Source organism: Xenopus tropicalis, chromosome 4 (assembly GCF_000004195.4).
Source record: "Xenopus tropicalis strain Nigerian chromosome 4, UCB_Xtro_10.0, whole genome shotgun sequence".
Taxonomy (NCBI): Eukaryota; Metazoa; Chordata; class Amphibia; order Anura; family Pipidae; genus Xenopus; species Xenopus tropicalis.
The window spans coordinates 29,711,407-29,728,494 of NC_030680.2; the positions used below are offsets into that span (position 1 = coordinate 29,711,407).

The window sequence follows — 17,088 nt, forward strand, 5'->3', positions numbered from 1 at the left end:
ATGTAATTGAAAAGACCTTACTTTCTTTTGATACACCCTTCCCCATCCCCACCCTCTCTTTATTCTGTACCCCTTCCTTTCAGTGAAAAATAGAAAATAAAGAATTGAAAGAACTATAAAAAAAAAAAAAAGATTAAAAAACTATATATAGTAATTTTTAATACAGATGGACTTGTATTGCTTTGTCCAGTATTTTTACTTAGATATCATTATTACCAATAACAGTTAATTTCATATCTATTCTTGTTTCATTCCATTTACTCTTTCAATATCACCGGTATTATTATATTCCTCTAGTTTTTAAGTTTTTATGTTGTGTGCCACCCAAAATCAGTTCCTGGCTTTTGTAAGCAAACACATCTTAGGAACAATTGATCACTGTTGATTATATTTAAATGCATTGAATATCCTTTCATTGTTTGGCATTACTTTTCTTCTATCCTGTTTTTCTAGCCTAGATTTTTGAAAGGCATGTATTGCAAACTGAAATCCAACTTTTACAGCTCAAGCTGTAGACATGGTCTAAATGCATTTTTTACTTTACTTTCAGCAAGAACAAAAGTCACTAAAATGACAACAACATTATGCGTTTTTGAGCAATGTGAATGGTCCCAGTGGTTTGATGTCAGTAATCCAGCAACACAGAATGGGGATGATGATGAAACATACCAAAACATACAAAATAATGGATATAATATTTGTGAAAATCCAAAAGACATTCATTGCGAAGCAGATAATTCATCTACTGTACCATTTGGATTAAAGAACAATATAATATGTAATGTATCCATCGGGTTGTTCTGCAATAATTCTAATCAGCCACCAGATGTCACTTGTCTCAACTACCAGATTCAAGTTTTATGCTGTAGCTTTGTGCCATGTGAATTGCTAACATCTACAGAGAGTCCTTCAACTACATCATATCTGACCTCCACAAAAGTAAAGACAACAACACAAACAAGTGCAACAAGTCATACTACTACTACACACACAAGTAAGAAATCCACTCAGCTTTCAACTGTGCATACCAGTACAACTAGTATATCTCCCACAGCATCAACGTTAACTTCAAAATCAACCAGCCACACAACAAAACTGGCTTCCACAGTTCCTAGTACAAAAATAGAAACAACAAAAAAAACAAGTGCAAGAACACCCATATCAGGAACGGAAAGGCTGCCATACTCATCAGTATCATATTCAACATCTGTCTTCTGTTCACCAGGTTGTTACTGGTCACCGTGGTTTAATCTCAACAGCCCATCCCCTGGAATAAGTGATGGTGACTTTGAGAATCTCAAAGCTATACAGTCAGTCGCACAAATCTGTACAAACCCCGATGACATTGAGTGTAGGGCAGTAATGTTTCCTAACACGTCATTGAATGAGCTGGGGCAAAAGGTAATCTGTGATGTATCAGATGGATTGGTGTGCCTCAACAAGGACCAGACTCCGCCAATGTGTTATGATTATGAGATTAGCTTCCACTGCTGTGATGACTATAGCAAGTGCATCACAACACCACAACTTCCCACAGAAACAACACATAAAACAACATCATTGTCTCCACATGTCACCACTACTACACTAACAAAGAAATCCACCATACTTTCATCTCTATCAACTCACCGTACAAGTATATCTCCCACAGCATCGAGGCTGACTTCAAAATCAACCAGCCACACAACTAAAAGTATAGGTACTTCCCCAGAACTAACACATGTAACAAAAAAGGTATCAACTGCACCTACTGTAATCAGTACAACAAAATTGGCTTCCACAGTTCATAGTACAAAAATAGAGACAACAAAAAAAACAAGTGCAAGAACACCCATATCAGGAACTGAAAGGCAGCCATACTCATCAGTATCATATTCAACATCTGTCTTCTGTTCACCAGGATGTTACTGGTCACCATGGTTTAATCTCAACAGCCCATCCCCTGGAATAAGTGATGGTGACTTTGAGAATCTCAAAGCTATACAGTCAGTTGCACAAATCTGTACACACCCCAATAACATTGAGTGTAGGGCAGTAATGTTCCCTAATATATCATTGAATGAACTGGGGCAAAATGTAATCTGTGATGTATCAGATGGATTGCAGTGCCTCAACATGGACCAGACTTCGCAAATGTGTTATGATTATGAGATTCGCTTCCACTGCTGTGATGACTATAGCAAGTGCATCACAACACCACAACTTCCCACAGAAACAACACATAAAACAACATCATTGTCTCCACATGTCACCACTACTACACTAACAAAGAAATCCACCATACTTTCATCTCTATCAACTCACCGTACAAGCATATCTCCCACAGCATCGAGGCTGACTTCAAAATCAACCAGCCACACAACTAAAAGTATAGGTACTTCCCCTATACTAACATCCACAACAAAAAAGATATCAACAACAAAAACAGTTGTTTCTCCTGTGGTAACCAGAACAAAAGTTTCCACACCATTGATTTCAACACATTGCTATTGTCTTGTAAATGGAACCACATACTCACCAGGTAAGCTTTAATAGTTATTTAATTAGTTATGCAACTTAGATTTGTGTGTGTGCACATTAGAGATGAGTCCAGAAATCTTGCACTACTGCACATGTGCAAATCTGACTGAGAAAACAAAGTACTATAAGATGGCACTGCGAGTCAAACTTCCTAATGAATTTTTTTTCCTAAGGATCACAAACCTAGAGAAACAAACTTAGAGATTTTTTTCACTAACATTTTGGCACCCCCTAGTAAAGACTAGTGATGAGCAAATTTTTTTAGCCAGGCATGGATTTGTGTTGAAATTCTGCATTTCACCATTGGCATATGTTTTTCTGAAATGGGTGGCAAAATTTGGTGCGAAAAAAAAATTGCTGTCAAAAAAAGTTGTGCCCATGTCAAATACATCACGGTTACATCAAAAAAGATGTGGTCGCATAAAAAAAAGTAACACGTGTCAATTAAGTTGTGCGGTAGCCGCGTTTCGCAATTTTTTTCGCCGTTTCGCAATTTTTTTGCCAAAGTAAAACTGGACAGATTCGCTAATCTCTAGTAAAGACAGCTTTCCTTTAACGGGTTGATGACCTGTAGAAAGAAAAATTATCATGGTCTCCTTTACTAAGTCAATAAGGATTTTCCCTAGGGCATTATATTTATTTAGAAGAAAAATCTGTGCAGCTGGATTCTGGAAAATGTGTGTGTTTTTTTTTCATTATTATTAATAATATTGTAGAAATCCCAATCTGCATTGCTACTGATATCCAAAGCAGTATCTGTTTGGCCCAATATATGTTCTGCACCTATGACCCTTAAAACAGTGAAGCAAAATAAGAAGCCATCTTAAACTCTTGTTACATGGGAACATGCAGTGTTGGACTGGCCCACCAGGATACCAGGAAAACCAGGGGTAAGTGGGCCCTCCTTCTCCTAACCATTTGGCCTGCTTCATGGCCATTCCCTATTTCTAAATGGGAAGAAAGAGGAGAAATAGATAGAAGGATAGATGCTAGCATGTAAATAAAAGAGACTTGGAGAATTAAGTGGCTGAGTGAAGAAAGGAGGAAAAATAGTTTGGAGAGTGGGCCCATAGTCTAAAGTTTTCTGGTGGGCCCCTGGGGTCCCAGTCTGACACTGGGAACATGTATTACTCACAGTCTCTTAAAAAGTGCAGTACTACTTTCTGGTAGTGCCAAGAGGAACGGCATTTCCTCCCTCACAGACCCAAACGGGCACCCAGGCATGGGTTCACACCTTTTAAAGCACAGCAGCAGCTTTACACTCAATGATAACCTGGCTAAGGGTGAACATTAATCCCTTTACCACCAGGTGATTCTTTACAGTCCTTGGCATACATAAGAAGTCTACATTTTAATTTATGTTTTATAAAGACCACATTTTTCCACATATTTTGTGGCTAGACACTAGCGATAAGCGAATCTGTCCCATTTCGCTTTGCAGAATGGCGAAAAATTAGTGAAACACCGAAATAGACGTACCTCAAAAAAAATTGTAGTCCGGCAAATTTTTTTGCCCATTTTCCAAAAAAAAATTTCACCCATCACTATATGCTATAAAACCAGGTTGATTAATAACACCACAAGCACTTGCTTGGGGTCTACAGCCAACTTGAACCCTTACTCATCTGTAGCCCTCTGACAATACCATGGTCATATATACCCAAAATAGTTCCATATGTGTCTATCCCAATAGAATTCTGATGTGGCAACATATTCTGACAAAACAGCTTGTGCTTTTTATTAGTGTACAGATAGCTGAAGAGGTAGTTTGAGGCATTTTAATGCTCATTTATTTACATTTATTTATTTAATGCTTATTTTAATATTAATATATTAAATATTATTTATATATTCTTATATATTATTAAAAATAATAATATATATTAATATTAATATATAATATTTGAAAAATTAGGAACTAATTAGATGTTTATTGAACCTTGATGTACCTTTTTTCTTTTTAGATGATATTATTTATAATCAGACAGATGCATCTGGCTGCTATTACTATGGCTACTGCAATAGAAATTGTACCATTGAAAGAAGTCGTGGACCTTGTTTATCAAGTACTCCTGCAACATCTGTTCATACAACTATAACCCGAGCAACAACTAGCACTAAACACTCTACGCTGACTCCTGCAAAAACATCTATGCATACCACTTCTGTGACAGCTGTTCATACAACTTCAACACCAACAACTGTGAAGCCTGTCAAGACGTCCACACATATCCCATCTGTGACATCTGTGCATACAACTTCCACTCCAGCAACAACAGGTGCCATATCCTCAACTGTGAAACCTGCTAAGACATCCACACATACCACATCTGTGCATACAACTACCACTCCAGCACCAACAGGTGCCATATCCTCAACTGTGAAACCTGTTAAGACATCCACACATACCACATCTGTGACATCTGTGCATGCAACTACCACTCCAGCAACAACAGGTGCCATATCCTCAACTGTGAAGCCTGCCAAGACGTCCACACATACTACATCTGTGACATCTGTGCATAGAACAACCACTCCGGCAGTAACCAGTACCACATACTCATCAATGACTCCTGCCAAGACATCCAAGTTTGTGACATCTATTCATTCAACTAGTGCTCTACTAACAACAACTACCATGCCACCAACAGTGACACCTGTCAAGGCATCAACATCAATTACAGTTACTAAAGGACCAACAACAACCTCTTGTGCATACCCAATGTTTCCTGTAACAGAGGCTAACGTTACAGTAGAAGGATGCCCTCCAAAAAAGGTTCATGAAAAATATATTTTCTAACTATAATGATATTGTTTTTAAAGCATACAGTCATAGGCGGAGGGTGACTTTTTTGTTTGGGGAGGCTAAAGATGACTTCCAGGGATACTGTACAAAAGTGCGGGGGGTGCTTTTTTTTACCCTAAAATGTTTAGGATGTAAAAGTATTCATACGTGCACTTCTGTGAGGGGATCTGCAAACATTTGTGTTTGTGATCAGTTAGCTTCAAGGGGTAGTTCGCATTCAAATTCACTTTTATTTTTAATGGTTTTTCAGTTATTTAGCTTTTTGTTCAGCAGCTCTCCATTTGGTATTTCAGCAGCTATCTGGTTGCTAGGGTCTTATTTACCCTAGCAACCAGGTAGTGGTTTAAACAAGAGATGGGAATATGAATAGTTAAGGGGCCTATTTGGAAAAATAAGTAATACAAAATTATAATAATAATAAAATTGTAGCCTCACAGAGCAATATTTTTGGCCCCCATTTGAAATCTGGAAAGAGGCAGAACAGAGGCAAATTATTCAAAAAAATTAATTAGGAAGACCAATTGCAAAGTTGCTAGGAATAGGCCATTTCATAACATACTAAAGGTTAACTTAAAAGTAAACCACTCCTTTAGATGTGTTTATGTTAGTTTTATAGCAAGAAAGGCAGTGGGTACTGATGGCAGATATTCAGGCCCTGGCACTATAACACTGGCACTGATACACAGCATTGGCTTCACTGTAACTTACTATAAATGAACAAAACAATGACAAAAAAAAAAAAATAGTAAGTGCAAAAAACAACAACAAATATACAAACACACAATGAGCTTTTTCAGAGGGAAAAAGTTAACTTACCCTCCATGTGTTAGGGTAGGGGATAGATTATAAATTATTATAGATGTCAGGTCAGGCAAAAAACAATTTAATGTCAGCTAGTGATTCTTTAGAACTGTATAGTACCTGTGTATAGTACCTGTGTATAGTACCTGTGTATAGTACCTGTGGGATGAAATCTGCAGCAAAAGTTGAGAGTTGGTTCTTAGGTAAAGTTACAGCTGCAGATTCTTTTTGCAAAATCTCCCGATCCCTGTGTGCATCTGTGCTCTGATTGGTCAATTTTACTGTCTGTCAAGAAAGCTGTGCTCTGAATGGAGAATCCACAAGAAGAAAGATCCAATCGGAGCACAGCAAAACGGGCTTGCAAGAACAGCTTTCCAGGACAGTGCAGTAAGGTTTTTTTTTTTGTTTTGTTTTTTTTAATGTGCCAAGCAGGTTTGGGGAGGCTTAGCCTCCCCTAGCCTTATGGAAAATCCGCCTATGCATACAGTATATACATGTACACTGGTGGCAATAATATGGCAATTGTGCTTCCACAAATTGCATCAAATATATATGGTTAAAGTCTAAACCTTCTTTATGAGAAGGAATTAGAGCATTCTGGGGAAAAAAACTCACAAATTTCACATCACTGGGGTCATTCTTGACCCCAAGGGATGGAAGAGCACTAAGGGGTGCAAAAGTGTGTCAAGGCCTCCTGCTATTTGCACAATGCCTCATGCAATCATCTTCAAGTAACAGTAACACCACAAATATACAAGTGTTTTTTTAAAGTAATACAAAAATATTATTTTTTTTTTCCCGGCACTGGTAAAAATTATGTTTGCTTCAGAAACACTACATATTTTTAAGCTGTGTAGCTATGGGGGAAGCCATCCAATCTTAAAAAAGAGAAAAGGAGATGCACAGGTTACATAGCAGATAGCCAGTAAGGTGTGTACAATACAAATTTAGTTCTTACAAAGGCCATTCATGACTCTGTAAAGTACTATATAATGAATACCTCTTTCATATAAAATGGGGTACTTGTTGCCAAGAAATGGTTTATTTGTAGGTTCTAGACAGATACAAACTTTAAATGCAAATTAATTCACTTTCTTTTTTTGTGTTCTGCTACTCAATGGAGGGGAAGACTAAATAAACTAGAAATAGGCTGTTTACATACTTAGTTTTGTGCTCTAACATGACTCAATATATAGATTAATAATCATGAAGTGTTCCATTAGGTACAGCTCAGTTATGACATAAAAGTAACCCTAGGGAGCTACATCAAATCAAAAAAACCTGTGTTTTTAAAAGACCAGTTTTATTTCTTGCAAATTAGTATTGTTTCTTTGACATTCAGAACACTGTAGGGCTAATTTATGCCTTCAGACGCAGGGGGCATCCAAAAATAAATATAAAATTCTTACATTTTATAACTTTTGTTTCTATTTAGCCCCTCTCCCAGTCAAATATTAGTCTCTCATTCAAACCAGTCCCTGGTTGCTAAGGTTATTTGGATCCCAGCAACCCTAGGGCCAAACAATCAAATTAAAATGGCGGGCATAGGTGCCATCGGACTGAGGACCACATCAACAGGTCGATGTGGTCTCAGATGGGATGGAAAATCAAACCTGCCCAATCAACTTCTGCCAATTTTATGCCAGATGTAGGTCAGGTAGGCCCGTCGGGGGTGCCCTTACACGGGCAGATAAGCTGCCGAGTCAGTCTGAAGGACCCGAATTGGCAGTTGAAATCTGCTTGTGTATGGCCACCTTAAGTCATAGTAAGTGTCCCCTTATGTGTTACAGTGACATTTTAAACTTTTAAACCAGGAACTAGTGATGGGCAAAATAATTCGGCAGGCATGGATTCGTGGGGAATTTCCACGTTACGGCATTGGCGGATTTTCACGAAACAGGTAACAAAATTTGCAGCACGTCAAAAAATTGTTGCGCACGACAACATTTTTTTTGATGCGTGACATTTTTGCTGTTTTGCTAATTTTTTGCCGTTTCTTGAATCATTTAAAAGATTCACAAATTTTCCGGCGAAGCGAAAAGGGACAGATTCGCTCATCACTACCAGGAACTACTATGTCTGAAAGCTCTAAATAGGCAATTTGTGTATGCTCTGGGCTCCTCATTTAGTGTGCCATGGTACAAGTATTAAATAATGATACTTTCAATTTTTCAGACAAATGAAAAGTGGAACCTTGACAACTGCACAGTGGCCACATGCCGTGGGAACAATATTGTTACTCTTGAACAAGTGTCATGCCCTGTTGTGAAAAAAATTAATTGTGCTACTCGTTCTCAGCCTACACTGGTGTACAACCATAATGGTTGCTGCTATGAATATGAATGTGAGGGTAAGTATTTTAATTGCCGTATTTATGTTTACATAGCCAAAAGCATTGAACAAAACAAAAACAGTGAACAAAAACTTTTATGAAATTCATGAAATATTATTTTTATTCAGATCATATTATCCAAGAAGCAAGTTCTAATATATTATAATAAAGTTCAGATTGGGAAATAATTTGATAAAATCAAGAACAGAAAAGCTTTATAGTCTCATGCAATATAAAGTGTCATTAATAATTTTGTCCTGTAATAAACAATCGGGCAGGTTTGATTTTTATGTGAGATCAAGGACTACATGGGCTAGTTGATGTGGTCCTCACCCCGACAGCCTGTAGCCTTGTCGCTTTACTCTAGGGCCAAATGACCAGATCAGATCAATATCAGCATATTGGGGAAAGATCTGCTCATTGGATGACCTCACCAAACAAGTGGATCTTATGATGTATGTTTAGCTTAAAGGGATGATTTTTTATCTTGCTACCTTCCCATTGTTCTGTTAATCGGCTGCTGGGGAAGGGGCTGGGGTTTGATATCACTTCAACTTACAGTGTAAAGTAACGTGTGACTGAGGGCACCTGGGAAACTATGAATATGTCAAATTTCAAAGTTAAATATAAGAAAATCTGTTTGCTCTTCTAAAAAATGAATTTCTATTAAGGATTCTGTTGGAGAAGCTCTGTTAATGGATGCATTTTATAAAAAACATGTTTTCCCATGACAGAATCCCTTTAAAGGAGAAGGAAAGACATTTTGGCTTTTTACTTCCAATAGATTAGCCATATTTGTGTAAGCTAGAATGCTATATTTATTCTTCAGAAAGCTTCACCTTACCTGAGTATACAGCCCTAGAAACTCCCTCTGTTTAAGATAGCAGTTGCCATTTTAGTTTGGTCTCAGTGGCTTACAGCTCTAGATGCTGGTAGCTCAGATCACATATTCTGATGGGAGGGGGAGCAGGAGAGAGCTGTGCAGACTACAGCCCAGGAATGAAGGATTTTTCTGAGAGAGGAAGTCTGATACCAAAGAATATACATGAGGAGCAACCATGCCAGAATTCTGGGGATTTTGTGAGTAAGGAACTTGAAAACTTAGCTATAACAGATACCAAATAAATGTGAATAAGATGATTGTGTATAAATGGAATATTAACACCAAATACATTGATCTTTCCTTCAGGTGTCTGTGTTGCAATGGAGAACAACCAGTACATGACCTTTGATGGGACCACATATGAATTTTTCAACAACTGTACCAATATTCTAGTGCAAGAGATCAATGACAAATATCACTTTATGATCCTTGTAAGCAATGACTACTGCAGTGACCTCAGTGATGCAAAATGTCCACAAACATTCATTATTTTTTTTGAAACCAGTACAGTGACATTGATGCGCTTCATGCAAAATGGCGAAATGAACAAACAGGTATGGTTGACTCAACTCACATAAAGGAAAAAAATTGGGGTTATTTAAGGTTTGTTGATACAGCCTATGACATAAATAATATGTGAGTGCACAGACTGGTACAATCAAATTTGCTTTTGACTTCAACAGAAGGTAGTTCCATTGAATGCCACTGTGCCCATTCTTTCCACTGCATCTACATTACAATATAGGGCATATTGCGTATACCAAGGTATTTTCCAGTAAAACACAAGGATGTAATGTAGCAATGAAATAATTAGATATGATTCAGGCAAATTAGTTTGGATAATATAGAGATGTTTTAATGAAAATGCTAATATTCTGTGAATAACACAGTTTACTTCTCATTATAGTTAATGGGACATGTCAGTTTCTAGCAAAAGTGTTATTGTCGCCAGTCCACATTTTTGGGTGATTATTGTGTCCTACTCAAACCTCATAGTGCGGGTGGCCTAGTGCCAGTGGGGGATGTATTTTTTTTTTGTTAAATATTTTGTCCCCCAACTGGAATTCAAGATTTTATTAGCCAACACCTTTGGTGGGGGAAGCACCAGAGGTAAAGGGATCCCTTGTACCATGAGAAGAGTACAGATGGCAGCACTAAAAATGCTAGCCTTTTTATCTCACCTAGTAGACAAGTTTATAGTATTCTGCATGGTCCAGATATCCTAACCATAGTTATCATTTCTTGCAGATTATGTTCAACCAAAATATTGTATCACCTGGATTTACTAAGGATGGTTTCACCATATCCAGTACTGGGGTTGACATTATTGTGGGCATTGAAGCTATAAAAGCTCGCATTATCTTTAGTGACACTCTGTTTATGTTAACATTACCTATGAGCATGTTTTATAACAACACTGAAGGTCTTTGTGGTAAGTTTCTTTACATGTTACATATTGCACATTATTAGTGATGAGCGAATCTGTCTCGTTTCGCTTCGCCATAAAATTTGCGAAACGGCAAGAAAATTCACGAAACGGCGAATAATTCGCGACATGCATTTTTTGCACAATTTTTTTGTCACCCGCGTCTTTTTTGTTGTCCGCAGCTATTTTTTGTCACCCGCGTTTTTTTTTTACGTGACCGAGCCCAATTTTTATGTGACCGAGCCTTTTTTTTCTGCGGTGAAATTTCACTGAAGTTTCACGAAACAATTCCCCAATGGCAAAATGCGGAAAATCGCTGCAAATCCATGCCTGCCCAAAAAATTCGCTCATCACTACACATTATATCATTCACTCCAAAATATGATAATATTATATATCAGTTACATGCAACAAACACTTGACCAAGTGATAGTCAACAGAATTTTCCCATCTTTCTTATTTGATTATCTTCTTCTTTGGTTTTTCGAAGCACTGCACATTTTCTGTGATTATATGATATGATTAATAGTTTATTCACCCTCAGAAATACATTATCTGGTTGATCTGAACTAAATGTTATATCTTTAAGCTTAAAATGGGAGTTCAAATAGTTTTTTTATTCCTTGTGATTTTATCTAGTTTTACAGTTTCCCTAAACCTCACTTTGACCTACACTTTGCATTATTATCTCCAGATCTCAATGTAACTGATCTTCCACACAATTTCTCACTGCTACCTCCTGCCCCCCCATGCCATACAGTACCTCTAACCTTCTGGTCATTCTTCCTACCAAAACAGCTGCACTAACATGACTGAGACAGGCCATCCCTGACAATGAAAAAATTAGTCAGTTCTGTAAAAACCCAAATCCTTCCTCCTTACCACACTGATCTTACTTCTTATTTTGTGACTTTAAAATTCTTTCTAGACTGTTGAGGTTAGTGAAAGATGGAAAGATGGAAAGATTCATAAAAAAAACAGTATAAAACAAATAATAAAATGAAGAAAAATAGTTTTTAGAATAGAACATAAACATAAACTACTGAAAGTTAGCCTTCAGTTGAACTACCCCTTTAATTACTAGCGATGCAATGATGCATTTATAATTTTAGTAAATTACTGTTCTGTATTCCATGGGTTATGTACCATTTTGCTTCTTGTAAGGTTATATCAAATGTTATTTTTTAAAGTATTATTTTTTTTTTCTTTCCTACAGGCACCTTTACGAACAACAGATCAGATGACTGCCTTTTTCAAAATGGAACATATGCTTCAGACTGTTCCCAAGTAGCTTCATCCTGGAACGTTAATAATGTTACAGATACACTCTGTAGCCTGAATCCAGCCCTCTTACCTACAGAAGAAACTCCTACAATATCCACATGTATTGCAACTAATTTATGTGACATCATAATAAGCACGTATGTTATTATATTTAAACCATATTTTACAACCTATCTTGGATGACATACACTGTAGAATGAGAGTTTTAAAAGAAATGCTGCTACTGTATATAGTTATACATTTCTATATATTTATACAGACTGAGTATGCTTACTTTTTTCAGCTGAAATGTTTATTTGTAGTGAAGAGTGAATCTGTCCTGTTTTGCTCCTAAAATTGAAAAAAAAAAGTCATTGAAGTTAATAGTTGTTTATTTTTTTGGCTGTGCCTTATTTTTTCACAGTAACTTTCTGTGCAAAATACATTGGAGTCTATGGGTGTTTTTTTTCAGCTATAACATTTTCCATGCAGAATACATTGGATTCTATGAGCCCTTTTTTTTATTGATTTTAATGTTTAGAAAGAGAGAAAAAAGAAGGAAATTTAGAAAGGAAACTTGATGGGTGTTTCCAAAATTAGTTGTATTGTCTATTGTTTCACCTCCTGTCGTAATCATTGTAAATTGTGCTGATAGTGGCATTACAAGGTTTCATTACCTGTCTGTGGGTCTGCTAGGCCATCTGTTCCAGATTTTCCCAAACTTTGCTGGACATCCTTGTGTCATGTAGGTAAGTTTTTGCCTCGGAAGGAGACCATCTATTAGCTTAGTTCAAACTTTTAGGGTTTGTGGTTCCGTAGCTTTCCAAGTTTACAGAATTGCCTTTTTGACATAGTGTAGTAAATGCTAGATGCAAAGTCTATCATATGAGGACAGGACCAGTCCTTCAATGTGTGCCAGGAGACAGAACAGTGGCGACTTTATGTTAGGCAGTCCCATGAGGTATCCACATTAGTGATGAGCGAATCTGACAAAACAGTCGTGCAGCAAACGTGTTTTGCAGATTAAATGGAATGCTGTGCAAGGGAAAGATACCTACTCAAGTCTGCTTATAGCCTGCTAATAGGCATTGTTAGTCAATTATTGGGGACACCTCCATTTTATTTTATTTTATTTCATGTGGGTACAAAACGAATGCAATATCCAGTACATGCTTTAGAGTTTGAGTAGACTAAATCTTTTAATAAGGGATATTTGGTTATCGGATATAAGAAGACCTCTCTTAGGGGCACATTCATTAAAGTACGATTTAATCTGAATACAAAAAAGAAATCGTATTTTTTCTAAGTTTTCGTACTGTGCGTATTTTTGCCGACTTTTTTGTTAATTTGCGCAACTTTTTCTTCCCTTGCAACAATTTGTGCAACAATTTGCACGACAAAATCATATTTGTCGCGCGGAGTATGAAAGTTCATCCATTATCGTTATCGTGACTTTCCTTGGGTCGGGTTGGAGCTGCAGAGTGCCATTGAGCCCTATGGGAGGCTTTCCTTGGGCCAGGTTGGAGCTGCAGAGTGCCATTGAGCCCTATGGGAGACTTTCCTTGGGCCAGGTTGGAGCTGCAGAGTGCCATTGAGCCCTATGGGAGACTTTCCTTGGCCGGGTTGGAGCTGCAGAGTGCCATTGAGCCCTATGGGAGACTTTCCTTGGGCCGGGTTGGAGCTGCAGAGTGCCATTGAGCCCTATGGGAGGCTTTCCTTGGGCCAGGTTGGAGCTGCAGAGTGCCATTGAGCCCTATGGGAGACTTTCCTTGGGCCAGGTTGGAGCTGCAGAGTGCCATTGATTCCTATGGGGAGACTTTAAAAAACATGCACAGAAGGATCAAAGTCAGAAAGGTTTTCCCGCTGTTTACGATCGTTCAGATCGCCAATACGATATTATCGATTACGATTTTTTTGTAAGCATTTTTGTGAATCTGCCCCTTAGTGTTTTTAGTAGGTAAATATAGAATTGTTTTAATAGTATGAAGGATTTTCATTTCCCTGGCAGATCCTAATTTAGATGTACGCTGTATGTATATTATGTGGTATATAAACTAAAGTGTGGAATTACGTTGTATATAAGGTGTATTTTAAATGTTTGAGAGAGCAGAGGAACCTACATAATTTTAACTGCTGTGTGTAGAACAAACTGTCTCATTGGACTCGAAAATAAAGTGATTTGTGTTTTTAATGCATTTATAGTATTTGTAAATTTGTGAGAAGCGCCAACTCTAATTAAATAACATTATTTTTTTCAACATAGGATTAGGTGGAGGAAGGCTGCTTATGAGCATAGTATATGTTTAACTAAAAATCAAAACTAAAACAACTTTTTTCACCAATTTTACTTATTTTGTTCACTATACACAGGTGCACTTATGAGTACTATGTCATAGCATTTGTCTAGGCACCAATCAGTATCAAGAATCAAATACCTCTCCCCCCACATTGTTTCTTGTTTTGTTGTTATGTATTGGGAAATCATAAAAAATCTTTCTAAATTTTCTTAAAAAAGTAAAACTTTTTTTCTCACTAAATAATTGCCTTTTTATTTCAGGGTATTTGATCCTTGTCATGAAAACGTTCCACCCGACACCTACTTCCAGATGTGTATGAATACAGCCTGTCAAACTAATAATGAGAATAACCTCTGCTCCATCTTAGAATTATATGCCAATCAGTGCCAGCTGCAGGGAAAGTGTGTAGACTGGCGACATAGTACTGACAACAAGTGTGGTAGGTGGGACATCCAAGCTCTGGAACACTCATTCCAAAACCTTTTTTTATATACAGGTATCGGACCCCTTATCCGGAAACCCGTTATCCAGAAAGCTCCGAATTACGGAAAGCCGTCTCCCATAGACTCCATTAGAAGCAAATAATTCAGAATTTTAAAACTGATTTCCTTTTTTTATGTAGAAATAAAACAGAACCTTGTAATTGATCCCAACTAAGATATAAATAATCCTTATTGGATGCAAAACAATCCCATAGGGTTTAATTAATGTTTTATTAATTTTTTAGTAGACTTAAGGTATGGAGATCCAAATTACGGAAAGACCCCTTATCCGGAATACCCTTGGTCCCGAGCATTCTGGATAATGGGTCCTATACCTGTATTGCCTGATGAGACAAGAATACAAAGAATAGGATAAACCATCACCAACACCAAACCATCACCATCTTTCTTTCATTTTTGTGGTCATTGCTGTCAAGAGATACACCATTCAAAAAGGAAATTCTGGAGATCACATTTTAGTCATCACAGTTTGAATAGTAGCTATATTGGGGAAATGGGGATGGGAAAAGGAATTTCCACCTTTTAAATTAATTTTCTCCAAGACAAGCATGTTCTTAGGGGTATGATAAACCAAATTTATATATAAACGACAAAGATAACCCCTTAATTAAGAACCACTAATTTCTACTGTTATGACTTAATTATCATTTTAATCAGGAGTTCCTTTATTATTATAATAATATATAATATATTTATTATAAATAATACCAATTAATTTTTGCAACCCGACAATACCTTGATTAAAAAGTCCAATTGTTATGTATCCAATCAAGCACTATATTAATTTCAAATCATTCAATCAATTCATTATAAAGTGCAAGTGCAATCTTTCAGTCAATTATTACCAGATATTTAGTTTAAAAATGATTATGCACAAATTAAAAAAGTAAGAAAAGACCAAATTGTTCTTCTCATTCCTCACTGGACACAAGACATAGTTATTAAGTGACAATAGATACCAAAGAAGCAGAGCACAACACTTTGAATATATGGGTTTGCCTCACCCTTTCTCACCCTTTTCTCTGATTATGTGGTGTCTTTAATTACTTAATAAATGATAACCTGGAAGTCAACTGCTTCATTACATATAATTTAATATGTTTTGCTGTGTTAAGCTACAAGTCCGCTAACTGTTGCATAACTACAAACTTATCACTTACACCCCATCAAATGCAGGTAACAGGTGCTGTTTGGTTGCTATCACTACAGCTCACATTATTGCAATAAAAAGTCAGGGAGGATGAGATTGTAATGTTAATCCCACTTATATATTCTCCTAGTAGTTAACATGGAGAAGTGAGGACATTTTTCTACAGGATTTAGTTAGGTGTCTAATGCATTGAGCTTATTATATGTTGCTCTATCTCAGTCCACTTGAGCAAAACTCAAACTTTTTTAAGAAACTCCCAGCAGCACTTAAACCACACCATTTATATTGAATATATCCCCTCAATTCGCCAGCACCATCACATTTTCCTAAAGCTTTCACCAGGCAGCTATTTTCCCTCTCACACATCCACTACATTTACATCTGCAGACAGCACATGTATGTTGTAAAGTTAATGCAATAAAGAATGCAGGCTTACACAGGCAGAACTTACTTTGATAAAAAGTTCTGTTGTCATCTCTTTATTGGCTGCTAGACTGGAGGGTGTGTTTGGTAGCCCAAATGGATAAGAACATGTTCAGTAAGCCAAGAGACAAAGTTTTAATGGCCTTTTACTGAATGAATCATTAAAATATGTTTGTTTTATTCTCTTTCTTATTTAATGCAGCATACAAATGCCCTCTTGAAATGGACTACCAGGCCTGTGGACCCTCAGAACAACCAACATGCTATTCAAAGTACAGTATATATATATATAGTAGATTGAGGACTACAGTCATACTTATTTGAGCAAGTGTTTTCAAAATTAGAGAATGATTTGGCAAAAAAGCAATAGACTAACCAATCACAATTATTTTTTTTATGAAATGAACTAAGCTGCACTGACTACATTTAGCATTTATACAGATGAAGCACTAGTTCTCTCAACTGTTTTGTCAAAATATCCCCCCAAAATTCTCAAAACTGCTGACAAATAGAGATGTAGTGAACTGTTCGCGTTCGCGCAAATTCGCGGACTTTTGCCGATGTTCGCCACTTTGGGTTCGCCGCGTTTTTTTTTGGCGCAGTGTTTTTTCGCCTTGGTTTTTCCGCCGCGTTTTTTTCGCTTCGTTTTATCGCCTATGCATATACATAGGAATAGCTTGCTTT

At 37.0% G+C, this 17,088-nt stretch overlaps 1 protein-coding gene across 1 annotated transcript in view; it reads left to right on the forward strand.

Moving 5' to 3' along the window:
- LOC100494280 (mucin-5AC-like) overlaps window positions 1–17,088 on the forward strand; it is a 78,550-nt gene that overhangs the window by 41,493 nt on the left and 19,969 nt on the right. The window contains exons 30-36 of the mRNA XM_031901314.1: window positions 551–2,521; window positions 4,485–5,296; window positions 8,303–8,477; window positions 9,649–9,896; window positions 10,591–10,774; window positions 11,985–12,189; window positions 14,589–14,767. Coding sequence (XP_031757174.1) covers window positions 551–2,521; window positions 4,485–5,296; window positions 8,303–8,477; window positions 9,649–9,896; window positions 10,591–10,774; window positions 11,985–12,189; window positions 14,589–14,767 — 3,774 coding nt within the window. The remainder of the gene's footprint in view (window positions 1–550; window positions 2,522–4,484; window positions 5,297–8,302; window positions 8,478–9,648; window positions 9,897–10,590; window positions 10,775–11,984; window positions 12,190–14,588; window positions 14,768–17,088) is intronic.